We start from the raw sequence: 27,806 nt of genomic DNA on the forward strand, positions 1-27,806 counted from the left end.
ACAAGAAGTTGCGCATTTCCCAACAGATGGCAGCAAAGTCATAATAGAAGTGCCTTTAGAGAGTCTGACTGAAACATGACACAGTTCAAAAACAATTTCAGTTTGTCTGCGCAGACACAAAAACACAGCACACATTTCCATTTTCAATAATATATCTATACTGTTTAATATTGAAATGATTTCATTACGTTCTGCTGTGTTACAGATGGTAGACACTAGTCAATAATACAATAAAAGACAGAAAATACAGTCTAATGTTATTAGCACCTCTAGACACTATTGTCCTTGTACTGTTTTTAGTATTTTAATATAGCTGAACTTGACAACTACTGCCTACACATGGTCTTTGTACACCAGAGTTAACTAAGACATAGTGTTTACATTATAAAGTAGAATCAGCAAGTAACAGTACACATTATGATTTCTTTAACACAGCTGCAAAATGAGTAAGTATGGGACATGTAGAGGGTATGTGGATAATACATCTTTGAATTGACTCCGGCATTGGCGCCTGTGGTTATCATCACATATACCTTGGCCCAAGGAGGGGAAAAGTCACCATCAAGCAAATTTATTACAAAAGGTAACCAAACTTTCACATGCAAAATGACCAACAAAACTTATTTTCCAATTCAATAATCAAGGTCCTTTGTCAGCCCAGCAACTGACAAAATAGAATAAATATTTTCAGACAAGTCAAATATATAACTGAACACCTAAATAAATAATTCAGTTAGTTAAATTATTTAAAAGAGTGCAAAAAGAAATCTAAAGCTCTATACTTTCACCAACAATCAGTTGATAAAATACATTTTGATGTGATTATTTTACACTTGTATTTTTAACACAGGTCATTAGTTTACTTTTTTAGCAGTATGTTCCACTGCCCTCATCACATTTTCAATTTTTCTAATGCATATATGATGAGATAAGCACAATCATGTATGTTTAGAGCAGTGACTGGTTCAGGGTTTGTGTGTTTTAACATCAGCACAGCAAATGAGAGGACTGGGTGGCTAGCTAGCTTGAAAAGCAATAGTGACTAAACACAGAGCACCAGCTTTGTCAGCTGGCTACAAACTGAAGCTAAGTTTCACCAGCTATACATTCTATTGCATACGTAATAATGCTATACTCTAATAACGTTTTAGCATTAAATCTAATGAGAAGGTCACTGACACATTGCTTTTATATTAATATTTTCTTCATCTTCAATCTTCAAACAATTGTCATTTATCGAATAGTTGCAGATTATTTTTCTGTCAATTGACTAACTGCAGCTCTACTTTTTATACTCCATTTTTATAATTTAATTAACAATATAATTTACTGATGTGTTCAGTTATATTTTTCACTTGTCTAATTGTTTTGGGACGCCATAACTTTGCCCAAAGTATGGGAAAATAAAACAGACAAACAAACAAACAAAAAACTCTTCCTCCACTTCAATAAAGTAACATTTCATCAAATTCTTACATATATACAAAGCTTTCCCACCACCATCTTCTTGAAACTTTAGTAAATGCTATGAAATTCAGATAGTCATATTCCCATTTTCTTGGAAGCTGAAGGCCACATAATCAAATCCTTTTGGACACACACTAAAAATTACAAGTCCCAGAGGAGACTCAGCTTTGCAATCTCATGAGCACTCTCTGCTTTCCAACAACTGCCATTGTCAGTGCCTAATTATGTGACAAACACTTGCCTTGGGTGCAATGCAGAATGCACAGTCACTACGGTGGCGTCTAGGCTCCCACTTACCATCACTGGCAGACTTTCATTTAAGGACAAGAGCAGGTCCATCTCTGCCTAATCTAATATTTGGCTGCTAGCCTTAATAAAGGAGAACTTGGCTAATTAAAAGAAATAAAACCTACCTGCCTTGAATGTAGGACTCCTAAACACTGTGCAAAATTTCCCTTCTCACTTACTAGAATCTCAGCTTTACTGCCATTTAAGTTTTTAACTTTTGCCATTTAAAAAAATTGAATTAAAAAGTAGACTGCAACAAAAATTATTTCTCGTGTTCCTTTTCAGGATTTGGGCGCTGTAAGGGTCCACAAATATGTCTCTATAAAATGTTGCTTTGATGATATCACAGATGGGTTTTGTCTTCTTTGCAGCTGGATTTGGGGAAGACTTGTTCGCTAAATAATCCAAGACAAAGGATTAACAAACAAATTCTGCTCTCTAGGGTAGATTTAGACTTTCATAACCAATTCAGTCTGTAAACTTTGTGTGGATACTGTGTAACGCACTATATATAGTGTGTAAACCAAGGGATAAACCAAATAATTTAGTTTTTTACATTATATTTGTTTGTTTGATTTTTCAGAACTGCAACTGATTAATACTGCACTGGTTTGGAAGCCAATAACTTAAATAGATTCTGGTATAACATTATTTTGATCTGATTCCAAGCAGTTACATACAGTAGGACTTATTAGTTTTGCAGGGTCTGAACAAACAGTTTTTTCATCCCTTTGGTTGAATTGCTGTTTCAGAGGACTGAGCACCTGCCAAGAACAAAATTCTGGCAGAAACTGCATTTTTCTAATTTCCTATAATCTTCTGCCATGGAAATGTTTAAAAAAAACAAACAAACAAACAAACCAAAAAAACACCTACCATCAGCAGATTTTGATTCAAATAACTGCTACTGTATCAGCCTTCAAACCCTACTAGCTGATCTGGAGTATAAAGTGCTCACAGTAAGATATTTTTATCATTAATCAATTAATCAATAACAGTCACATATTAAGCTCCTTCAATAGGAGCAAACTGGTAAGACCTAAACTTTTTCTTGATTATGGTAGTGACCAGGAAACAAACGAACCAAAACAACCGTAGCTGTACTGAACGCAACCACAGGGAGGAGACACAAATACTTGCTATGGAGCAGCACAGTGCAAAACGGGCAGACTAAAACACAGAAATACCAGTTCGGGTGCAGGGTTACACATAACACACAGCTGCTCACAGCTGAGTCGTCCTCAGTGTGCAGGATGCCACACCACAGCCAATGATCCACTAAGTTATTCTAGGAAACAAAGCACAGGTCAGGTCCTGGTCTGCCACTTCTGTAACTTACTAACCACAACTTGTGATCAGTTTTAAACAAATAATGCAGAGAAAATTACTGTGATTTGAAGATTTTGTTACCAGATACATTTAGATATACACTATTGGATTTAGATTTTGTCCCCATTATGGGCTAATGTGGCCATCAAAGTGCATAAATCAGTAGTAATAACTACTATTGCTCCTCCTTTACTGTCAGCCACTACCAATATCCATAACACAAAAACATTCAAATCCCTCCATGTATAAGGCAAACACACAAGCTATAACCACAGTATTTCAGTATTGTCTCTTGGGATAGTGCTTCTCAATACAGTGAAGTGGTAAGTGGATCTTTAGCCTTTTCTTGCGATCCCAAATACCTACGGGCTTCTCCAATGATGGCCATGACTGATAATGTACTCTGAGGGAGGCTATTCTTTTTCTTTAGTGTAGGGTTGCTACCAAAGTGCAGTTTCCCCGAGTTGCCACAAGAGAGCAACAGTCCTTACGTTTGTGTGTCATTGACAGGTTGCCTTTATCCCTGTCTGTATCAACAGCCTGTTGTTCCCATCTACCACTGACAAGATCAGACCTTAGATACATATAAAATGTTGACAATCACCTCCTCAAACTGCTCAAAACATCTAAATTGTAGCTCATTTCTGACCCTGGAGCTCACTGTCCAGTAAGGCTAAATTGGATTTTTCACAGCCAATAAATTCAACAGCTCTAGACTTTTCATTTAAAGGGCAGTCTCAAACTGGACACTGTACAAAAGCAGCAAATCAAAATATAAACCATGTGTTTGACGCATGAAGAAAATAATTAAAACGTACCATTATCAAATAACATCTGATGTGGCCCTAACCATTTAACCATGGCAGTTTAAGAAATACATTTAACAGGGGTGAGCTAAGACATAAGACTACACTAAGGTGCTTAAATCTGTCTTTTAAATAAAACAATCAACAGCTTATTACATTTACAAAAGCTTAATCCACAAATTCCAACTTCCGCTACCACCAGCCAAGACACGCGGGGGCACATTCAACTGACTCTCCCAATGTAAACATGAGGAATTAATCACAAGGAAGGAACATATCTTAACAATATTTACAGGTTAATGCTACACTACAAGTAGGCTAGCTACAGATAAAGTGAGCAGGAGTGCATCAACAGTGCACAGAGACTCTTTTTGGATAAGAAACCAAATGAAATGTCAGATTTCAAAAATACTTTGACATTTTGGAAATGATGTCTATTTGCTTTCATGTTGAGAGTTAGATGAGAAGACTGATACCATTCGTGTGTCTGTTCATTTAATATTAGAATACAGCTAGAAACTAGTTATCTTACCTTAGCGTAAGGACAGGAAACAGGAGGAAACAGCTAATGTGGCTCAGTTGAAAGGTAACAAAGGTCAGCTGAAAAAAGTTAACTACGTAACATGTTATATCTGGTTTGTTTAATCCATTCAAGTGTAAAAGCAACAATTTCTGGAGACCCAAGAAGGCACAGTGCTGTCAAAATTTGTCAGTTTTAAAGTTAGGTTTTTGAATGGATTAAACAAACAAGGTATAACCACTTAATTTTTTAGCTTTAGAGGTGCTGATGTTTGGATTTTGTTATCTTTGAACAGAGCCAGGCTAGCTGTCTTTATGCTAAGCTAAGCTAGCTGCAGCTGGTTACCTTGCAGGTGCTGGTTACCAGCACCTGTAAAGCTTACTAACTATCTCACTTTCATGGTAAAACCACAAATTCTTGTTTTTCACTTTTTTGTACAGATTCAACATGTGAAATGCAATCTGTAATTTAGATAGCTTAAGAAGTGATGGCAGATAGATGTTTTTCATCTTTGGATAGAGACAGACTAGCTGTTTCCAGTCTTTTTGGTGGGCTAATCTAATAAGTGGCTTCATATTTGATGGACAGGTATGAGAATGGTATCAACCTTCTAATAGCTGCAAAAGCAAATAAGCATGTTTCATAAAATGTTTAATAATTCCTTTAAGGCTCTTTTACTGACAATGATTTGATTAAAATTCCTTTAATTCTACTCCAGTAGATTTTTGACAAACACTAGTCAAAAGTGACTACTTTTTTTTTTAGCTTCTACAGGTTGACTAGTTTGTACGGAAATAGTGATGAGCTCTGTTGTGCCAAAAGTAATTACTGTCAGTGCTATTTTAGAGATTTAGGCATTGGAATATAATGTTTAGCATTTCACAATATACATCGAGACGAAATGTGCACACTTAATGAGCTACATAAGCAGGGTTTTGTGAATATTATTATCCCTACACTGTTTGTAATCTGAAAACTAATTACACAGATTGAGTTTAGTTGGGAAACGAGCTGTAAATTAATACTAACATTAGGATCAACTCTACAAATATACTGTAGGTCCGAGTACATTAGCTTTTACTAACAAGTCACAGAAAAGTGCTGTATCGTCTCTAAGTCAGATCTACAGGAGAGGAGCGTGCTTGCTTAATGTAAGCAAAAGATGACAGTCAACAATTTACTCCATCTCCTGATTTGGGGAAGCTCACACATTAATTAGCTAAATGTAGATCTGAGCACTCTCACCTCCCATCTCTGCTTTACACCTGACACACACACACACACACACACACACACATACATACTGCATTGCACGGTCGACTCTCCACGCATCACAACTTCTCTTATGTCCTTACAAACATTGTTAACGTGCCACGAATTACACACTATCACAATTATAAAAATGAAGACAATTAGGAGTACATTTTAAATATCACTAGAGTTAAATGTAAGGTGCAGGATCGATTATAAATGCTGTATAACATTACCTAACTATAGCAGGTGAGCTAACAGGATTTGGTTATTGGCAATGCCATATACATGTATATGCTCAAAGACAAATCAGCATTTGGTTATTGCTGGGTAGGAACCAGAACCACTCGCTACATCTTGGCAGAGAACAGAAAATAAAACATTTTTCTCGTCATAGTGTGGTTCACACTTGACTGATGAACCCCGTATGAGTGAAGATTTAGGAAACTATTCGTCCCACTTTGTAAAAGATGCTACAATCAATGCATTGTGCAAGGGTCTGGAGAGATGTGTGTGGTGTCAGAAAATCCCAAATGAAACCAGGACAGAGTTGTGAAAATCACGAGAAGAGTGATGACGGCATGTCCTACTGGACACTGAGGTTATCTATTGTATTCAACAGAGTAAAAAATAACTCTCTTATTGTGGTAGGTGTATGTGTGTTTTTATGAGGCCTCCATGTAGCCTTCAATCAGTTTTTCCCCTCGGTGTAAATGTCACTGAGGTACATCACTTTGCTGCAGCATGAGTCCTCTTAAAAGCTCAAAGAAAAACGGTTAAACAAAAGTAACAAAGTGCTTTCAATGCTAGAGAGATTTGTTAGTTGTTGGAGTTCATCCTACCGGCAGAGAACAGGGGAGGTGGTGGGGGTAAATGAGGGGTGGGAGGCAGCCCCCCCATGGGGTGCAGCAGTGGGAGAGACAGCTGGGTGCCATGGAGGGGGTGGGGGCTAGAGGCAGCAGCGGGTGTGGTCACAGACGTGGCGGGAAGCACTGTCCCCAGTTGGACCTGACTGGAAGAGTCTGCGGCAGGCGAAGCCAGGGGCTGGTCGAGGCCGAGGGGGTCGTTGCCGTCTGTAACCATGGGGTTGCTGACACGGAAGCATTTCTCCCTGTGGGCCTTGAGCATGTTGGAGAAACGAAAGCGCTGGCCACACACCTCGCAGGGGTATGGCTTTTCTCCAGTGTGGGTGCGGCGGTGGCGCTTCATGTTGGGCCGGCTCGTGAAGCTTTTCCCACAGATCTCACAGATGTACGGCTTCTCTCCTGCAGAAAGATGAAATGAGGCTGAAAAACACAACTTGTGGACACATTTTCAACACTCAGCATAAAATATCAAGCTGCTATAATCAATACTTTTATGTCAATGATGGATGAAATGAGTAGGTGTAATGTGAAAGGGATTGTTTGTATTCACAAACCCACAGAAAATGATCATCTAAGTCTAGATTCTGTCAGCTCTGTGGAGAGTTTTAGCAGTTTTGGTTTTAGTTTTCAGCTCTCTGTTTTGGTCTTATGCAGATTCATTGTTTTGATTCTCACAAATTCTCACCGCTCTGTCATTTCCAGCTTCAGCAGGCAGCTGTTTTCAGCAATACAAGCACTAAAACCGCACAGTACACTACCAAAGGCAGACAGATAAAGTTACCAACTAGCTGGAGAAGAATGGAGCTTCAATTTCCCTCAGGGGTTGATAGATACCAAAAAAGGAGGTAAAAGGAGGGTGAATTTTGTACTTAAATTCATGATGGCCAAACAGATAACTTCAAATGATGCACTACATCTGCTGGATGTGTAAATAAGCAACTGTTGCAAACAAGCTCTCCGTGACAGTTTTATATGCTGAAAATACGTCCATGTTGTTTTTACAGTTTGTTTCCACTGTCCTAAAGAAAAAAAAAAATCAGGTAATAAAAATCTGTTAATGTTGGTTGGAGACATAGGTTGCTCTCCTGTGATTCTGCATCAACGCCCCCTTGAAAATAACAAAAGTACTACAACAAGTGACTCACCAGTGTGTGTCTTCATGTGTTCATCGAAGTACTGCTTCATGTTGAAGTCCTTTCCGCACCACTGGCACATAAACTGCTTGTGTCCGATGTGGATGCTCATGTGGGAGCGCAGCTGGTATTTGTACTGGAAACGCTCACTACAGTTCTGAAATGGTACACAGTGAACAGTTTGCAAATTTTTCAGAACTGGTAGTCAAAAGACTACTTGATGAATGGTATTACAGTTGGAGTCCAAAATTAAATCGATGCACAAATGATGGAAAAAAAAAACCAGATGAGAAATCTAAGTCTCTTTTGGGACAAATTTAATTTGAGTCTTAGCTCTGAGAAACTCTGTCGTACACATTCTGACAGATTTCAGTAATAAAATAAAATGTATTCCTGGGTCACCACTGCTTATTTTTGGCCTTGCTGTGAAATTGAAACTGTACTATGGGTTTTACACATGTTGAGTTATATAACTATAAAATATGAGAATCATTCTAATTTCATGAGCATCCAAACTGTTCAGAAAATATATTTTATGGAGTTTCAAACCTTCAAATGGCTCAGAACACAAGAAAATTTCCATGTCTTTACTTAAAATGAATAAGTTCGACATCTCTTGAAAATACACTCTACTTTTTGCATGAGAAGATTGATATCACTCTCATATCTGTACAGTAAAAATGAAGCAAGAGCCGGGAGACAGCACATTTTTCACCATTTGACAAATCCAGGGTAGCTGTTTCCCTCTCTTTCTGGTCTTTATGCTAAGCTAGGCTAACCACAAACTATTCTCTTAAGCAGTTAGGTCAATCTATCTAACACATCACATGAATCCAGCAAAAGCAAAAGCCACATTCACAAGGTAGTGTGGTGTGCAGTGAGAATGATGCCAGAAATAAACACAAACTAATAAAGCAATCAATATTCACAGTTTAACTGCCTAATGAGATTCCCTGTATATAAAGCGAGCTGACATGACTTGTTTGGATCAGCACATCTGGATCCCTCCCTCTATTTCACAAGCAAAGGCCATAGACACTCATATAATGCAAATTACATCCCAGACACCAATAATTTAACAAATTACAGGTTTTTAAACTGGTGGATGTGTCAGTTTGGAACGAAACTCCTCATGTGAGTGAAGTGGAAAGCAGCAGCATAGAAAAGGAGCTCAAACCTCACACTTGAAGGGTTTCTCTCCCGAGTGCTGCAGAGAATGAACCTTCAGGGACATGCTGCGCTTGAACGACTTCCCACACGTCTCACAGGTGAACGGCATATCCTTCGTATGGGCTACACACACACACACACACACACACACACACACACACACACACACACACACAAAAAAAACCGGTGAATGGTATTTAATATTGACCCACTAAACATCAAATAGCAGCAGGAGGACAAATAAGCAGGCAGCTTCCCTGAAATAGCACAACAGTGAGATGCTTTGTCATTGGCTAATTATGATGCTTAGGACTATGGATGTGTCTCCTCTGGTAAATAAGCTATTTCCTCTACAGTTTCCACAATGAACTCTCCAGTCAGTCCTTTAGTAGGTATGATAAATAGGACTCATTGACACACAGTACTTCATACTAACCCTTCCTTAGTTGTAGAAACATGGATGGACACCAGGCACGAGGTAAGCCTGCCTGGGAAGTAAGATGCTTATCTCCCAAAAAGTGGAAGAGGAAAGCAACACCCAAAACAAACCCTGCACAACAATCAGTGGGATGTAGAAAAGGAAGCCTAAAGTAACACACGGGAACCAAGTGACCAACCAGAATCGCTGATATCGCTGCCACTCACCGACCATGTGCTTCCTGACATGAGCCATGGTGTAAAACTTCTTCTCGCAGATCTCACAGGAGAACTTCTTCTCAGCGTAGCCATGGACGATCTTGTTATGCTCATGTAAAGACCACAGCTTCTTGAAGGCCTTGCCACATGTTACACACTTACACAAAGCAGAGGAGAGGACAAAATATAGTCAGCACTGGAGCTATTTGTGCAAGAGATATGTAGAGAGTCATTATCTGGGACAGTCTTTATGAATACAATCCAGGTGTGTGTGCTTACACAGGTACTTGAGTGTGCACTGTACAAAGGAAAGCAATTAGACTCAGTAGATTAAAGCAGCAAATGAGCTTCAAAACCACAGCAGGACTCCAGCTGCTCAGTGCAGAGGGGTAATAGTGGAGGTACTGAGAATTTATTATTACTGACTGCCAGTTGACTGAGTAACTGACTCTGATTCAATTTTAATATATTTACATGATTGCAACTGTGAATATTCTAATTAGCAACTAAATAACACTTTAAAAACTGAAACTACTTGTACAGCAAAGAGCACAAGTTTGTGTCAGGAGTGAGGGTGGCATAATGAAGCTAAGGTTGACAGAAAATAAAACTGACATAAACAAACTAAAACCATATGAAGGTTTTTGCTGCATTTATAGGATAAATCTAGTCTCCTGTCATAATAAATAATAAAAGCTGTGCTATTACTGCAATAACCCAACTAAAATCATGTTTTGTTTCACTGAAACTGACTCTTGTTTAATATCATTTCTTGTTTCAAAACGCTGCCTTAAATTGGATTGATGTTTCATTTACATATATTTTGCAGGAGCAGCCTGTGCCTCTAAATCAGGACATAAATTCAATGTTTTTCACCTAGAACATGCAGAGGAGGTGTGAGGTTTTTCTTAAAGTGCCTGCAAAGCTGTGTGTCTAGCTGCATACAGCCCCAGCTAGCTCCACCAATCAGTGAGGCAGGGCGGTCTCTATGTAGCCTGAGGCAAAACCCAGGGCGGTAAATAGTAAGCAAGTCAAACTGTACCTGTAAAATCCCAGTCACACCATAAAGTGGAGAAGAAAAATCCATCTGCAAGACATATTTGGTTCTGAAAGACTGGTGACATAGTGACCAGTCACAGGGCTAGTTGTTAGCAAACAACTAGGGGCCTGTAGCTGACAAGTTAGGGCTGGCCAGTCAGTCACAGTAGCTCCTTGAGCTTCTTTCCATTTTCTCTGCACTTGGCTGTTTACAACGCCTGGCATTTTGCGCTCAGGACTCCACATCATTTCAGTCAATGAGGAGTTTTATTGATGAGGGGAAAAAAAGTGCTCAGAGCTAACAAGCTTTCTAACTGGCTAATTATCTCACTAACTGTCATTTAGCAGTAAGTGCACACAGTTTTTTTTATAAAGATGATTTGTACCATTGACTTCTGTCTTGTAACTGTCTGCAAACCACATCTCTTCTGTGGAACAGTTTCTTCTCAGACAGTGGGTTAAATAGAGAAGTAAATGATGCATATGTCAGCACTATTGAGATGGCTTGACATAGATCAGTGTTGCAAATTTTTGTGTCACCTTACCACAGTCGAACTTTATGCAAAAAATAATTCCACTGATTTACTTTATTGATTTTGGCGATTACACTGAAATGATCTGATTTTGCTGTTTTGAAATGTTTTGGTGAAACTGTACATGGAAACAATAAAGTGTGTGTGTGTGTCGGGGGGGGGGGGGGGGGGGGGGGGGGTTCCATTATCATCACGTTGCATCATACCTGGATACTCTTCTCACAGTCAGTCTGTTGGTGCAGCAGCAGCTCGCTCTCCAGCAGGAAGCGTTTCCCACAGTTATTACAGATCTGCATGCGGTTGTGAGTGACGTTCATGTGCTTTTCCAGATACCAGCGGTTGTTGAAGATGCGAGGGCATTTCTTACACGGGAAATGTTGCTTCTCCTCCAGCCTCACCTTCTGGCCCAGGCCCTCTGCATCCAGAGTCCTCTTCCCACCCGGCCGTTGATTGGCCAGCGTGGCCTCTGCCAGCGTCTGCCGCATGGAAGCTGTGGTTCCCGCCATGGATAAGGCTCTGGTTCCCCGTCGAGGTCGATCCATAATAGCTGTCTGCTCCAAGCCTGGAATGTTCAGGGTGTTCTCTTCCTCTTCCTCATCTTCCTCTTCATCTTCCTCCTCGCTGCTGTGCCCCAGCATGTCTCCCCTCTTCAGATCATCCTCATCTTCAACTGCGTCATCGTTCTCTGCCTCATTCTCTTCATCATCCTCTGAATCTCTCTCATTGTCATGGCAACGACCAAACATGGTGGCTGTCTCTGTGGTGGCAGCTGCTTTGCCCTCTGATCCCTTTGACACGTTAAGTGTCTGGTTGTTGAGGTTGACTTCGACGATGATCTGATCTCTGTTGAAGGAGGAGTGGCTATCTGTGGTCTTCGACTCTTCTCCATTACCTTCTACTTTGCACAGAGCACCTGTGCCAGCCCCACCCCCTGTCCCCTCCTCTTTCTGGTAGTACTGCTTCTGCTGGGAGGGTGTCTTTCCTGCCTCCTCCACTCTAACAGAAAATGGGCTGCTGCCCTCCCTTGTGTACACCCTGCCTAGCTCTGACTCCTGTTTGATCTCCCGGTACAGCTGGCTGGGGGGGATCGCTACAGCAGCTGGGTCACCGCTACTGAGCCCTTCCTGATTGGCCATATCCGCGCAGGTTGTTCTCAGCGAGTGGCTGCTGATGAGGTCGTGACAGGAAGCTGCAATGTCGCTCATCTGAAGCAGGGTAGCTGCGTTCAGCACGTCGCGGACAGTGCGGCTGCTCACCAGCAGTTTGGAGGTGTAAATGAAGTTGAGGATTTGCTGCAGGCCCTGTGATGTCAGGGCGTCCAGCGACAGGTCCACCCGCCGCAGCTGTTTGCTTTGGGCGAAAAGGGAGTGGAAGAAAGGGCTGTAGGCTGCCAGCACACCCTTGTGGGCCGGGAAGGTGCTGTGCTGACGCACCAGAACGATGTCGACGTCACACAGGTCAGGCTGGAAGAGGCGCTGCTCATTCAGCCTGTCCATCAAACAGGTGAAATGCAGAGCCACATCCTCCACCAGAGAGAACTCAGCAGAGGGGAAGTCTGTGGTCTTCTCCACTATGAGCTAAAACAGAAAGAGATGGAGAGAGAGGGACAGAGAAAAGGGTTAAAATAGGAAGGACCTCATTATCATACAGCAATAAATATTGTACTAATTAAAATTTTTGGATTAGAAGCTTATCAGATCTCATCAGTGCCTTGTCACTGCCAACAAACTAAATGTGCTAACACTAAGATTCAGCAATTGAGAAAACAATCTTACTCCAAAGTCCATTTAATAGCTCTTCTGGAGCTTTCAATCATACCACATAATCTTCCTCTGCATACAGAGTTTACCTGCTTGTCACTGGATTGTAAATTTAGGCCATCAAGGATGAGGAGCCCTTAAAGTGCTCAGAAAAAAAGGCAATTAGCACATCTAAGTGGAAAACTCCATCTGCTAAATGTCATGTGATATGATCAAAGCTCCAGGAGAGTTAACCAATAGAGTTTGTGATTGGTTTCCTCAACTAAATATTCTATTATTTCATTAAATTCCACATTAAACTGATCCATAAATACATATATAATCAGGCTCTGAAGGTGCTTGGCAACACAATAAAACCCCTCAGGGTCTTAGTAACTCGGGGTGCATCAATGCAGAACTGAGAAGTATCATTTCATTAAACCGTCAACGTCTTCCCTCTGCCGGGGATCAATATGTGCAATATCTTGTCCACAGAACTCAAAATGGATAATTTAAAACTCAAGGTGAAACCGTTTTTGAAGAGGAATCAGGAATGTAGCCATGGGTCATTAGATTTTCATGGTATTTTTACTTTATTATTATTTCGTTGTTTGTGGGTGTTTTCTTGTCGAACTGAGTTCATTTGCACAAAAGCACATCAAAGGAGGTTTGGTGCAAATTATCTATAGATGTTGTGGAATTCGTGAAAGGTCAATGCTACGTTTTTACAATAACATTACAATGCTGTGTTTACTCCTTTCAAAGTAAACACTAGAATAGATAAAATACCCCAAATTCACTTTTTTGGTAAAATGTCCATGCTTTTTCAGTAATTTGGCATAAAAAAAATATGTTGAAATAAATTCAAAAAAATTAGATCCTTGAGCAGTTAGTATATTCTGCCCGTTGTGATTTTCAGTCTGTTATGAACATGGTGCAAAGTTAAAGTCTGCATGCATCCTGCACGATACGAGTCAGTGAAAAATCAAAAGGTGTAACACTCAGCGCTCTGTGCAAGGTCCTCAACTTCCCAAGGTGGGTTTATTTTAGCACAGGAAGGGCAGGGTTTCGATCCAGACGGGATGTGAGTGGGGACAGAGCAGCAAACAGAACACACACACACACACACACGCACGCAACAAACACAAACACAGTGTCTGGTCCCTGCAAGGACTGACTGGTCTGAGCATTGGTATTCACTGCCATCTCCCTCCCATTAGCCGGCTCTCTCAGCACACCCACTCACTACACTGTCCCTGAGGAATGGCGAATTATGCACAAGACAAAACACGTCCAGAGAAATAATTAGGGAAACCATGCTGAATAAATACTAACTAACCCTCCAAACAATTAATGGAATTTATCATTCTAGGTGTCTCTTGAAAGCAGAATAGGAAGAGTGTTGATATGAGCCTGGTTTTGGCGAATATGTTGCTGGAGATGACGCAACTGTGAAGAATAATTACATCTCTACACTGTTTATTTTTCAGTATTTTTCAGACATACAAAAAAGTGATTACAGTAATAATTTAGTTTGTGACAATAGCCATTGTAGCATTTATATAGTACTCTGTAGACTCTAAATGAGTATGAATGGCACTGCAAAGACTGTTATAAAATCAATATAAAATCAAAATATTTGCCTTTCTTGCTGCCTAACATATTTTGTCTTTAAGATCAATGAGAATGACTTTTCATTGTTCAGACTGGAAAATGGATTTGCATTTAGGCCTAACCTTGAAAATCAGGCCTGTTTGAAGAATTCAATTATGGAGTGTTAGATTTATTCATAGTTTTGAGCTGCTAAATTGGACTCGGAGCTAGAGAGGAGTGGAGATCGGGTTGTCTCCGTGCAAGGCTACAGACATCGCCCAAGGGCAAAATGCTGCAGCCTTAATCAGATCAAGTGTAAGTTGCAGACTGGAAGTTATGCTCCTTCAGTGATAGCGATCAGTTTCTTCTTCTGGGATTCAAAAAGGAAAAACCCAGTCAAAGATTAAATTCTGCAGAATGAGTATCAGTACATTCAAAACATTGACAGGGAGAAAACAAAATAAAATACCAACAATTATTTTAAACGTGCAAAGGTTTTAACTCCATATATTTAAACAAAACTCGACACTTATTCTTCTACCAAATGATCTCTAAGTTTATGTGTATACCGATGAATGATAGAGGGTTTTCCTTCAGTGGATGAGAGACAGATGCTTTAAAACTATTCAATCCAATAGTAAACAGTTGGAGTAACCCAGCAGCTGCCATGTCTGTCACAATATGCAACTAAGATGAAGCCGTCTTGTCACATTTCATCACATTCAGTAGCCAAACAAATTGAGTGAGTACTTTGGATTGAAAGAGCACATCCAGCTCCCTCCATCTCTGTCTGTCATTACCTCCCTCCTCCCCTCTTCTCTCCTCCTCCCACTTTCCTTGGAAATGTCAGGGAGAGAGCTTGTTTGCTGTCATTAGAGGGAGCGCCACCTTTAACCAGCCTCTCAGTCAGATGTCTCCCAATACATTATTCATATCTGGCCTGACCCGTGACAAACAAGCAGCGGGGGGATTACTGACGCACCCAACAAGAGGTGTCATTTAAACGGGCTTCAATCAAAGCTCTGTACACCCTTTCCACGCAGATCATTTCATCATGTGCCAAACACAACAGTGGGAGGGGATCGTCTTGCATTGTGGAGGCCTCAGAGGGCCTGTTTCACAAGGCAACTCTCAAGGTTGTTTTAATCCAACAAACATGTTATTCTGTTATTCTGCACTTCATACTTTGGGATTTTAGTCCACGGGAGAAAATCACGACTATTAAATTGTCTTTGCTTTACAACCATGCTGTTGAAAATTGCTTCATAACTGATATCACAAGTGATCAAATTAAGAGGTATGAAGTCATGTTAGTATCAAATCAGAGTGTTCGTTTATCCTGTGCAATATCTCATCATCCTTTGGACGAACTGGCCCGAAATCTGTACAGAAATTGATGGTTTCTAGACAATTTATCCTGATGATATATCCTTGGTGACTCCCTGACTTTCCCTCTAATGTCATCACCAGGATGAAATTTTACTTTGCCCAGCACTTAGGTTTATGACCAAATAACTGTTAAACTAATGAGATTCCCCTCAGCCTCAGCTGTGCTTGGTGCTAATTACAAGGCATGCTAACTATAAACTAAAGTGTTGAACATAGTAGCCTAAACATTATGCCTGCTATCCATCATTGTGAGCATGGTGATGTTAGCGTTTTAGCTCAGTACAGCCTCACAGAGCAGCTAGCAAGGCTGGAGACTCTTAGCTGTGTTTCACTGTATTTTCCATTCAAAAATTATACTAATTTGCCAGATGGAGGCTCGGTAATGAAATATCAAACATTCAAACTCTGAAAGGCGACAACTCATACAAAAACAAAACCAGACATTAATTGTTTAACTGGTCTAATGGGCTGCTGCATTTAAGAAAAAAAAAAAAAAGTTTCACTCAAGTATGTGTCGGATGTCAAATTTGCCCAAATATGGAAGGATGAAGCATTTTGGAAGGATAATCAGGCATTTAAAAACACTTCCCTCATCAGCCTAATGGCAATGCTTTAATTAGAATTCAAAGTTTCAAACTCTGTAACTACTTCGCCACTAATCCAGTTTTGATGAAGCCGTTGATGGATGATGCACAGGATTAGTGCTTGGCCCAAGAGAAGCCCACATCAATCATGAGAGAAAAAACTTTCACTAATTGTTGCTGTTGAATGGCCATTTCTTTAGTTATCTTCAGTGACAGTCACACACCGAGGTGCAAGACAAGCTCCTAGTTAACATGTCAGTCAAAGAGGAAGATAAAAACAGTGGGTTTTGTGAGGAAGAGTTGAATCCTCACCCAGCCTCAGCCATGTTAGGGCCGGTGGTATGCACTTGGCATTGGTCCGACTCCTGGACCCGAGCCAGAGTTGAGTCTGAGAATGAGAGCCCTCTTTCTAATTTGACTTTCACTGGTGAGAATGCCCTTTCTCTCCAACACCTTTGCACTGGACGATCATGTAGATTTACTACTCTGTAAAGTCTGCATCTCCATCATTGTGCAGCTTGGCTACAGATTGTGGATGTGCCGTGACCTCCACTGAGCTGCCATTTTAAATGTTCCCCTCTCTGTTCACTGTAATGAGGTGGACACTTATCTGTAAAAATGAGGCCTCCTGCAAGGACAGCACATGTAAATGTTAGATGGTAGCTTGGGTAAAACTGAACAGTGTCTTTAATGTTCATCCTTTTCAGTGTTTTTCTTGTGTTAAAATAAAGCTGACTATATAGTATCCTCCTGAAATCAAATTCTGTCATTATTTTGCACACACCTTTGTATGGCTGATTTATGAGCAGGGAACTGAACTGAACAACTGCCTTAACTGTCTTGTTTGCTTTCTGACCAGTGAACAGACTGAGCCATTAGTGGGGGCCAATGTCAGAGCGCAGCACAGAGTCATGGACACATCGATAGTTCGAGGGAGGGCAGGTTGTATTCTGGCAGGAGGGAGTCCCAGGGGGGAAACACTGCGGGGGGTTAAAGCTTTCTCTCTGTCTGCCCGCAGACTGCTCAGACTGAACTCAGTGTCCTCTTACATCATCCTCTTTATCTTTTATTCCAACCAACAGTGTAACTACAGCTGAATATGGACAAAATGAATACCACTATTATTGTTAACTATTGTTTAATTAACTGTTTAAATAATTCAATGGTTTGAATTTTGGATAAGTTGCCACTAAGTCTGAGTGCAGTCGATCAGTAACAGTAATGCTGATAACTAAACATGCATGAGTAGACATGAAGAGTCAGTTATAGTATGGAAAGAGAAAGAGTACAATAAATATAGTATGAATAAAAATGAACATCAATATTATTATTATTGCTGGACAATAAAGCAAGTTATTGATTATTGATTTTCAGTGTAATTATGTTAGCATTCAACACATTTCTGTTTTCCTATTTAATGATTCCGAGCAAACTGTATATGTGAACAGTTAATTTTCTGGTCCATGACAGTTTATTGCTTTGAGCATCAGTTTGATTTCATTTATGATTTTTGAAAACATTTACCTCACTGTGAAATAAACTGTTGTTGGAAAATATGGAGTCCACAATTTTTTGTCAAACTGCTATTTCCCAGTTTAAAAAAATGAACCTTCAAGTTAATCTATTAATTTTGCCTAATTAATTTCAGATCTCATTTTGTTTGATAATTCACTTAGGACTGCAACTAATGAGTATTTTCATTATTGATGAACATGTTGATCATTTTCCAAATCATTAATGGTTTTATCTATCAAATGCCAAATAATTATGAAACAGATCCATTGCCAGATGTTTTACATTTTTGCTCAATAAAAACTTATATATACGATTATCATCACTTTGGTCAGTGGTTTTAGCACTAAACTCAATAATAAATGGTTAGTCTCTTTCATTTAGACTAAATCTCAAATAACTGATTTTTTGATCAACAGAAAATTAATCTGCAATTACGTAACTAATAAATAACTGATTGTTTGAGGTATTTTATATGTAAATAAGTCAAACATTTGATATCCAAGCATCTCAAATCTGAGGATTTGCTTGTATTTCCATGTTTTACATTATAGTAAAGGTTTTGGGTCAGTTTGGGTCAGTCAATATAGACCAAACAATTATGTAATTAATGGAGATAAAATTGATCCATAATGAAAATCACCATTACTTGAAGTGCTAATTCAGATAACAGAGTTGAATTTCAGTTCAGCCACCCCTCCTATCTCAATACCATACTGTACGACAAAGCAATTCTCTCATCTCAATCTGACCTCTGCAAATCTCATTCAGGCCACACAATGCTCATTAAATGAATTTGCAAACAAGCGCAACTTGCTACCAGTCAAATGTCAAACTGTCCATATGCACAGTGAAGTCTCTCCACCTGGAAATGACCATCAGAGAACAAGGGGGGGGGGGGGGGTCGGAGGCTCCGCCACTTCCACCCACAGAGCACTTCAACCTACAGTAAAGAGCAAACGCAGCAGTGAGGCCTCCTGCTGAGGGGCCCGGTACAAGGCTCGACGTGACTGACACCCGAAGGAAGGAGAGTGGGCACAGTGTCAGGCCTCATCTCACTCACTGGTATGAAGATAGTAGGAGAGCAGTGTCCACCCCTGCATGCACATGCACACACATATCCCTGAGTCATCATCAGTGCAGACAAGAGTGGAGCTTGACGGGCCCGAATACAAACTCTCCACGAAGAGATCACCCAGTTACAACAGCGAGTCTTGCCTGGCAGTAACGTCAGAGTGCTTTTACGTGGTGGGAAATTGATCAGCTCATGCATAAACACAAGCAAACCGAACGGGACAAGGGCATGTCATTTCTGGCAGAGTCTAATCAGACAGCCATTAAAAAGTCATCAGGGTAATGACTGACACTGTGTCCTCTGTGTGCTCACCAGACCTTCCCTGCTGCTGACGCCAAACAACAGGCAGGTTTAGTCTCAGAGATGCTGAGCCAGAGGAGCGAGCTCTGATTCTGCAGCTGAAAGTGTGGGATGGCTGAATACTTGGGGTGCTATCTGGTCTAGAATAGACTGGAAAAGACCGGCATGGTTGGAAAGCAGTTTGCCAAGTTGTCTCCCTGATTTTAGTGCTTGTGTCTAGTCATGGTTGGATTACTGAACGGGCCTACCGAGAATCCTGGGCCCCTGGGCCACAGCTTACTGTTGTAATGTCTGTTTACTGTAGAGTCGCTGTCAACAATTTTTATTGGAAAGGGAAATCAAATGACTACAATGAGATGCAAAACAACATCAGAGAGAAACAAAACAACCACAAAGAAACATAAAACAACCGCAAAGAGACACAGATCTCATAGACGACAAAGACAGGCAAAATAACCACAGACACTAAACAACTTCAAAGAGATGCAAAACGACCACAAATAGACGGAATGACCACAAGGACACAAAAATCAACTACACAGAGATGCAAAATGAGGACAAAAAGACACAAATGGCCACAAAGTGACCCAAAAAAGCCACAAATAACACGACATAGCCACATGACATCGGCAACATTATTCATAATCGTTATGTGTCTCTTTCAGTCTGGGTGTCTTTCGACAATGCAGGAGGGTCGGAGGAGGGGTGGGGGGTCCTCTTACACGTCTGTGCCCAGTGGCCCGTTGTCTCATAATCCGTCCATGTGTCTAGTGGAAGATTCCTGTTCTGTCTGCAGTCTGCACTGCCTGCTATTCTCTCTAAATCCAATCAGCACAGAGACCCAGCACTGACCTTGAGGTAGGAGCAGCATATACAGTAGCAGATGCATGAGCACATCCACCCACATTCCTGCAACCCTGAACTGAACGCCTATGCAAGCATACCTGTATCACAATCGTGCATTTGTGCCCACGTCAGTAAACAGGAAATCAAGAAATGTGGTGTGCGTGATGACACTGCTGATGCAGAAGGCTGAGAAAGGGACAATCTGACTGTGACTGGACTCACATTATCCTGTTTTCAAACATGTTGCTCTTGCACAGACGAGTCAGACTGGTAATAGCGCAAGTGACAAGGTCTTGCTTTTAACACGCCCTGCAGTGATCATTACAGCACTATGATAAAAAATGCTAATAAAAATCAATGTTCAATGACTAAAGGGGGAGCCACAGCGACAGACGGCAGCACACTCACTGCCGAGGTCATACAAGGCACAGTCACATGCGCGGCCACATTATAGTGAGTTTAATACTGACCAGGACGGCACTGTTTATCGGATAATAATGGTATTATGTCTGATAGTTACACCTTGTGGTATTAGGCTATGAGATTATATAATCCAGTAAACAAGTGGTGCATGCGATGCAGATTGGTGGAAGAACAACTGTCAAAAATCGTCAAACAGCCATACTGTGAAAAGACTGGTTTGTGTTATGTATCAAACATACCTATTCAAGCTTGGTTAAAAAAGCGAGAATTATATCACCAGACAAGAATGTCAGTATTGGATGATTATGCACATTGACGGATTATGTTCAAAGCTTGCTTTCTTCAAAACTGCACATGGCAGCTATGGTATGGCTAAAGAGAAGGAAAGATCATGGTGATGGAAAATAAACTGGTTAAGACATGATTAATGTTAGGAAAATAAAACACTTGGTTCAACCTGCAATATCAGATTTTTTTGGAACTTGGAAGCATGGGAAACAGGTTATAAACACAGATTATAAACACACCTTCTAGGTTTATGTGATGAACATGTAAGCAGACAGTTGTTTATTTTATTATCTGGAGCAACATTAGCATTCATTTGGAGTTGCATTTGCATCCACCTGATGAAGGTAGGTTTACTCTCTCTTTTGGCTCTGTTTATGTTCTCCACCAAATGGCGGGAAATACCTCACTCTTCAGCTGCTAAATGCTCCACTTAGCTCACCAGCTGGTCTCTAACTGTGTGTGTGAGTGACCTTGACCTTTGATATTTGACCACCAAAATCTAATCAGTTCATCCTTGAGTCTCATTGAATATTTGTGCCAAATTTGAAGAAATTTACAGAGATACTGCATTCATGAAAAATGGGAAGGACGGACATACGGCATACAGGTTTGTGATGGAATGTGCACGTGGTTATCTGCACAATAATCAGAAGTGCCACACTGATATCAAGCACCCATGCCTTGCTACATGAACAGCAGACTACTTCCTGCGTTGACAAAGAACGTTGGCACTGGACATAAATCGTGCAGCAGGGAACGACCCAATATAAATGTAATTCCTAGGGTCCTGGGCTGAGTCAGCAGTTCTTGACCTCTACCTCATGAATTTTGTCCACTGTTTCTGAAATCTGTCACCATTAAAAACCTCTACCATAAAGTTGGCCAAACTTTACAGGAGTGCAATACCAAATCACAGCAAAACTGTTTAAATGGAGAAAATAATCTGCTGATCAATAATTAAAATAATCCTTAGTTGTATCCCTGGTCATGATTAATAATTTTAAAAGCAGAGGAGACCAACAACCTAAATTACCTAAACACATGAAAATGAATGAGATGTCAGGTAAAATGTACAGCTCAATAACTTTAGATACAGCAAAAGGCAAATCCTAAATTACTTTAAAATATGCTGCTGGTTATTCAGTTTTTCTTTCCACCACTTTAGCTAATTATTTTATTCCCCTCAGCCTATTAAAACATTTAACTTTCTTAACCACAGCATTCACTGCTGGCTGCAATTAATAAAGACAATATTATCAGCATTAGTGCTGCTCTAATCCTAGACATCCAATCCCCCCCCCCACACTGCAGACTTTTCCCTGTCCTAATCTACCAGTTTGGACTTGCCCCAGCTTTGCCCTGGTGGAGCTACACCAGCTTTCACCATTAGATTTAAATACATTTCCATCTATATGTTAATGCAACCACAGGTGACAAGCCAATCTACAACTGATACGCGTTTACCCAAGCATGAAATTGGGATACACAAACAAAAATAAGGACGAGAACACAGCTTGAGCAGCATCTTGCCGACGTACAGTACATTAAAATTTGACAGCGTGAGCAGGATTGCCTCAGCTGCATGATTTTGCAAAGTCCTTTCTACCGGGTTGTCCTTTGAACAAACTGGACGACTGTGTTTTATCAGTTCGGTGAGGCTGAGGACAGTGTGTGTGAGTGTGTGTTGGACAATCAGAAGTGATGTCGAAAGAAGACATCAACCGGCGGTCGTCTGGAGTTGAGATGACGAGCGGTTGGATAATCAAAGGAGCTGCCTGGAGGCGGGTGTAGCAGGGGGACGGTGGAGGGGTGGGGGTGGGGTGGGGGGACAGCGATGCGGTTAGAGCGTTCGCACTGAAGCTCTGCCAGGAAGTTTGAGTCTGGGCCAATGAGCTGGGAGAGGAAGCGCTGAGTCAGGAAGCCTGGCCAAGAGAGGGGCCCGTGGTGCTGGCATCTCCTCCTCTCGCACACACGTTACAACGCTTCACACACCACCGCTCTGCTGGAGTCATAACACACTGTTCCCAAGCCAGCGCCGTACACGCATGTGCACAATGCGGCCGCACACACTCACCTGCTGTGCATGGATTCATCAGTAAATACATGGATGTGATGCCAAATACCTGTGGCACAATAAGAGTGTGCAGGGTTGCACAAACAGAGATATTTCTGTTTGTAAAATGCAAACAAGAGTGTCAGAATGAAAGTCAGTGAAGTGAAAAAATCTCATAAATACATGACACAAAGGGTGAAAGATGCACCTTTGAAGTGATCTATTAGAGACAAAAGATCATTCTGATGTGCGGCAGCGAGCAGGTGCAGACATACCCGAGGGCTATTACACTGTGATATCTTCATTATCCCTTTCATAGCATGACACAAAGAGAGGAGAGGCAAACACAAGACTCTAGAGAGCTCCCTATCAGAGGAATCTCTCTGGTGTGGCAATACTCTTTCTATGAGTGTGTGTGTGTGTGTGTGTGTGTGTGTGTGTGTGTGTGTGTGTGTGTGTGTGTTTTTGTGGAGGCAGTTGATATGTTTGATGAGAAGGTCAGAGAGGACGGAGATGAAAAGAGGTAGAGGAGGAGCATCGGCTTTCTATTGTGGCAGCCAATCAATGGATGGCAGAGAAATGAGGAAATGAGCTTAAAGGAATAGTTTAACGTTTATGGAATATTTTCACTTTCTGATGGAGGGTCAAACAAGAAGATGGATACTGCTCCAACGTCTGTACAGTAAATATCAAGCCACAGCCAGAAGCAGGCTAGCTTAGCTTAGCACAAACACTGTGAACGGTGGGAAACAGCTAGCCTGGTTTTGTCGAACGCTAACAAAATCCACCCAGCCATATGTCCATTTATAGGAAGATAAAACCAGATAAAACCATTTCTTGACTGGGAGTAGTAACTTCCTGGAGTCTCCACTGGTTGCCTGGCAACTGCTCAGAGCCAAGAAATAGTCCCAACCCTGCAAAGCGGCAAACTGTTGTTTTTACACTTTGGTTTTTGTCCAAGTTAAACAAACTAGTAAACAAGTGTTTAACTATTGAGATGTAGCATTGCTGGCTGATTTTGTTACCTTCAGCTCCTGTTTTCAGTTTTTAAGCTATGCTAAGCTAAGTGGGTGCTAGCTGTAGCTTCATGTTTAGCATACAGCGGTATCAATCTTCTTATCTATCTCTCTACAAGAAATCAAATATGTATTTAAGGAGTTTTTTTTTTCCAAAAGGATCTGTGCATAATTTTTGTAACATCCGTGCTACTCTAATGCTGATAGGAGCTTAAAAATCTAGGCAGATATCTAGATGTCTTTCCGGTGTAAAGCAAAAATGTTTATCTGTGTAAATGAACAAACATTTGTGGTAACTATCAGATCAAGAATCTCTGCTTTCCTGCTTGGCTATTCTCTGGAAACAGCACGGAAACTCATTCCCATCTGCTTTAAAGCTCCTCCTAAGTCTCTCTCTGGCCTGAATTCAGCTAAAAGCTATAAGAACACTTTAGACGGGCCCTTTTTTAAAAAAAAAAAAAAAAAAACTCACTTAATATCTTCAAATGCCTGACAATGAAAGGCTAATAGAAATCTTCATATCAAGCTGCATGAAAAGAAAAAGCTGTTTAGCCTCTTTGATAATAGAGTTCAAAGTCATTTTTAAAAAAAGAGCCATAGGGGTTAAATTAGAGTAACTGTTTTCCCCACATGAAAGGACACTGATGCTGGCAGGCACTGCTGGGAAACAATAACACTGTGGATTTATTTAAGAGTAAAAGCAACCTGACTTACTTCAAACCAACTTGTGTCATTTGAACCAACAACAACAAAAGAACCTTACATAAGCCCAGTGAGTTTGACCTTGCTGTCTGCAGCCTTGTCCACTATTTCTTATCTCAGGGGCATAAATTAGCAGCACCTACAGTACGGCCCGAGTTTCCAAGGAGAAAGGCCTCCTACCAGGGGCCGAAGATGTCCGCTGAAGTTTGTTGCTGGGGCTCGGGAATGGCTGCACTTGTCACAAGGACTAAAGACGGTTTTCTCGCTTAGCACCCAGAGACAGTGAAGCCTCAAAGTCAAGGGTGGGCAGGAATGCCCTGAATAGGCAGTTACGTAAAACTCAGAGCACCCTGTGAGGAGGACAGAGAAGGAGCTACTCAAGACCTCACAATGCTGACTGAAATTAAACCGTTTCAGGCGGCCAGAATGTACTTTATAAACATCTTTAGCAGATTTACATTTTCACAAATCAATCAAATTAAGAGAAGAGCAACAAATACTATCATTTTACTCAAATAAGGCCACGGGTGGATTATGAGACAACAGGCCCCTGGGTACACACATGTACAAGGCCTCTCACCTGTACACCATAACAGCGAGAGACACTTGTCATTTTGCATCTTATTTGGTCATTATGTGCCTATCATTTTGTGTCTTTTTGTGGTTGCTTTCCTCCTCTGAGTAATTTTGTGTCAAGTTATACTCATTTTGTTGTATTTTTGCATCTCTTTGTACTTATTTCGCATCTATTTGTAGTTGTTTTGCATCTCTTTTTTAGTCATTTTGACTTAAAAAAAAACCTCATTGTGTCTCTTTATTGTTTGTTCTTCAGCTATTTGTAGTCATTTGATTGACTTTCCAAACGCAGTCACTTCATTAGAGGCACTGGTCCAGGTGCCACGTGACCCCACAGGCCCATTCAGTAATCTATGTAATCCATGAATAAGTGAATTTATGAGATATAAATTGAGGTTATTGACAAAAACAAAATTAGCTCAGACTAATCTGCTTTTGATGTCAACTAAGTAAATGCAGAAATTATCTGGGGCATGTTTACCAAAACAGTCAAAAGATACACTACCTCTGATCACTGGAGCATTTGCCAAGCACAGTTTGCACTATGTTTATCACGGCTTACTCTCATGTGCTCTCTCACACACACACACACACACACACACACACAAAAGCAAATAGAAAAAAGAGGGAAAACAGCAAAAACCAAAACCTCTCACTCCCTCTTTGCTCCCACCAGAAGCCACCCAGCGAGCACCGGGGCTAACCCCGCTGACCTGACCCAGATATTAACCCAAGCCTCCAGATGTGAACGCGCGCTGGGATTACTCCACCACTGCATCAAACTCCACATGCTTTCCTAATGAGGCATCCTAACATGACCCTGGAGACAGAGCTGACTGTCTGCTTCACTATCTGCCTCTATTCCCTTAACTCTATCAGTCTGTCTGTACAGAATCTTAATCTTATCTGCTGATGGATTAAAACATCATGAAAAATGCAAGTTATCCACAGTGACACCAGATATCAGCCTGTAAAAGTGAATGACACATTTGCCATGAGAAGCTGACCTCATGCAACGGACAAAATTAAACCTTATTCAATAAAATATTACTCTCAAACTCAATTGGATTTACATTTATTCGTACCATGCAGCTTCAACCAAAATGTATGTTTTACATCTCTAGGACCATTTCACTTCTACCTTTGTCACCTGCAATCAAGTTATTGACAACACAAGAGTGACATCTACTCCTCTATTAAACTGCACTGAGCAGATTTTGTAATTTATGCACGAATGTCAAAGCCTGACAAACTTGTCCTGCACTGGCTGTATGGCTTAGAGAAAAAAAAAAGGAGGCAGTTTGGTTTCACTCATCATGTCTACATATGCACCAGTCACGACCTGAGGTTTTTGCAGAAGCGCCCTGATATGAAAGAATTTAACTCCTTCTCCGCATCAATGTAGCTATTGTAGCCATTGCATTCTTTCAGCAGCTTCAATTTCCAACTTGTGCCATGTCGGCAAGTTACAAACTTCACCGCAGAGGACACAAAGCACAGAACACACCAGTGACAGCCAGTGGCACAAACACACATTGAGGCAGAAGTGTGGCAAGTTTGATCGGCCTGCTAAGTAGCTCAAATTTGCAAGAGATCAAATAGGGACAAAAAAAAAAAAATAAACAAAAATGCAGCGCTCCTCTGTAGCCTACCATTTTGATCCAGCGTTTCGAGGCTCAAAGGAGTCCAAGAATAACTCCTTTCGCACCAGTTTTCCCTTCGCCATGAAAATGACCGTTGGATTGTCACATTTCTTCAGTTTTTGCCTTATCCACAATCTTTTTCCCCCCGTGCTGCTGTAGCATTCAGACAGACAAAAATGCAGAGGCTGCTTTTGCAGAAGGAATTGGTGATTGGAGCTCGGGGATCATATGGGCTTTTTGTCAGACGTTTTTAAAGGGACACGGTACTGTTTAGCGTGGAGTTGCGAGACGGGCGCATTTCTTTGTACTGCCCTTTGATTATTTTGGCGTGAGGAGGAGGAGGAGGAGGAGGAGGAGGACCGGGGAAGGACACACGGCCAGATGGCGCAAACCCGGGTGCGCTTCCTCTCACCGTGCGCTCCTGCGACAGTGTGACGTCACACGGGCAGACAGATGCGGAGGTCAGGGAGTTCATTCATTTCCCATGTTGCAGAACTCAAATTACGAAATGGGAACGAAAATAAGCAGCATTGGTCAGCCCTGTCGTAACTTTTTCCTGTCAGAAGTCTCCACTGGAACATACATGTTGTTGTATATGCACATATGCATTGTGTAATTTGTTAATTATGCATATGACCACAAAAAATGTGATATAATAAAAATTCCTGTTATACCTCAAACACACTCCTTTACAGTAAAACTAATAAATAAATATAGCTCTTTAAATAAAGGTTCTGTAGACGATTGTCACTGCCACTAGATGTCTCAATAGGCCACCAACATCTCAGACCAAAACAAAGTTTCATCAGGCACACCTTGGTCTCAGTCAATAAGGTGTTACAGAGCGCAGTGAAAGTGGCCACTAAACACACAACAGGACGCACACCTGAATAAAGTTACCCTGTATACACGCGAACCGAAAAAAACAAAACAAAAAAACAATCTAATCACGACCATTAGACAATGCTAGCGTTGCCGTGATATGCTCCACAGCTATACTGACAGCTAGCAATAGCAATATTTGCTGAAC

General features: G+C 41.0%; 1 protein-coding gene across 1 annotated transcript; it reads right to left on the minus strand.

The window, feature by feature from the left end:
* Positions 1-134: 134 nt before the first annotated feature.
* Positions 135-27,468, minus strand: zbtb47b (zinc finger and BTB domain containing 47b). Its single transcript, XM_071485132.1, has 6 exons — positions 26,786-27,468; positions 11,244-12,614; positions 9,476-9,623; positions 8,838-8,953; positions 7,673-7,817; positions 135-6,926 (listed from the first exon to the last, which is right to left on the minus strand). Exons 1-6 carry the CDS (start codon positions 26,786-26,788, stop codon positions 6,481-6,483), a joined length of 2,229 nt encoding a protein of 742 aa, XP_071341233.1. The 5' UTR covers positions 26,789-27,468; the 3' UTR covers positions 135-6,480.
* Between the last annotated feature and the right edge of the window lie 338 nt (positions 27,469-27,806).

The sequence above is a fragment of the Trachinotus anak genome, unplaced genomic scaffold, assembly GCF_046630095.1.
Source record: "Trachinotus anak isolate AG129_WGS33_773 ecotype Australia unplaced genomic scaffold, CSIRO_AGI_Tana_v1 ptg000009l, whole genome shotgun sequence".
NCBI lineage: Eukaryota > Metazoa > Chordata > Actinopteri > Carangiformes > Carangidae > Trachinotus > Trachinotus anak.

Bases quoted from the DNA above. Each gene is read 5' to 3' on its own strand.
- zbtb47b (XM_071485132.1), bottom strand. The intron at 7,818-8,837 runs GTTTGAGCTCCT...GTACCATTTCAG, and splicing joins AGAAACCCTTCAAGTGTGAG to AACTGTAGTGAGCGTTTCCA. The intron at 6,927-7,672 runs GTGAGTCACTTG...ATCTTTCTGCAG, and splicing joins ACACATGAAGACACACACTG to GAGAGAAGCCGTACATCTGT.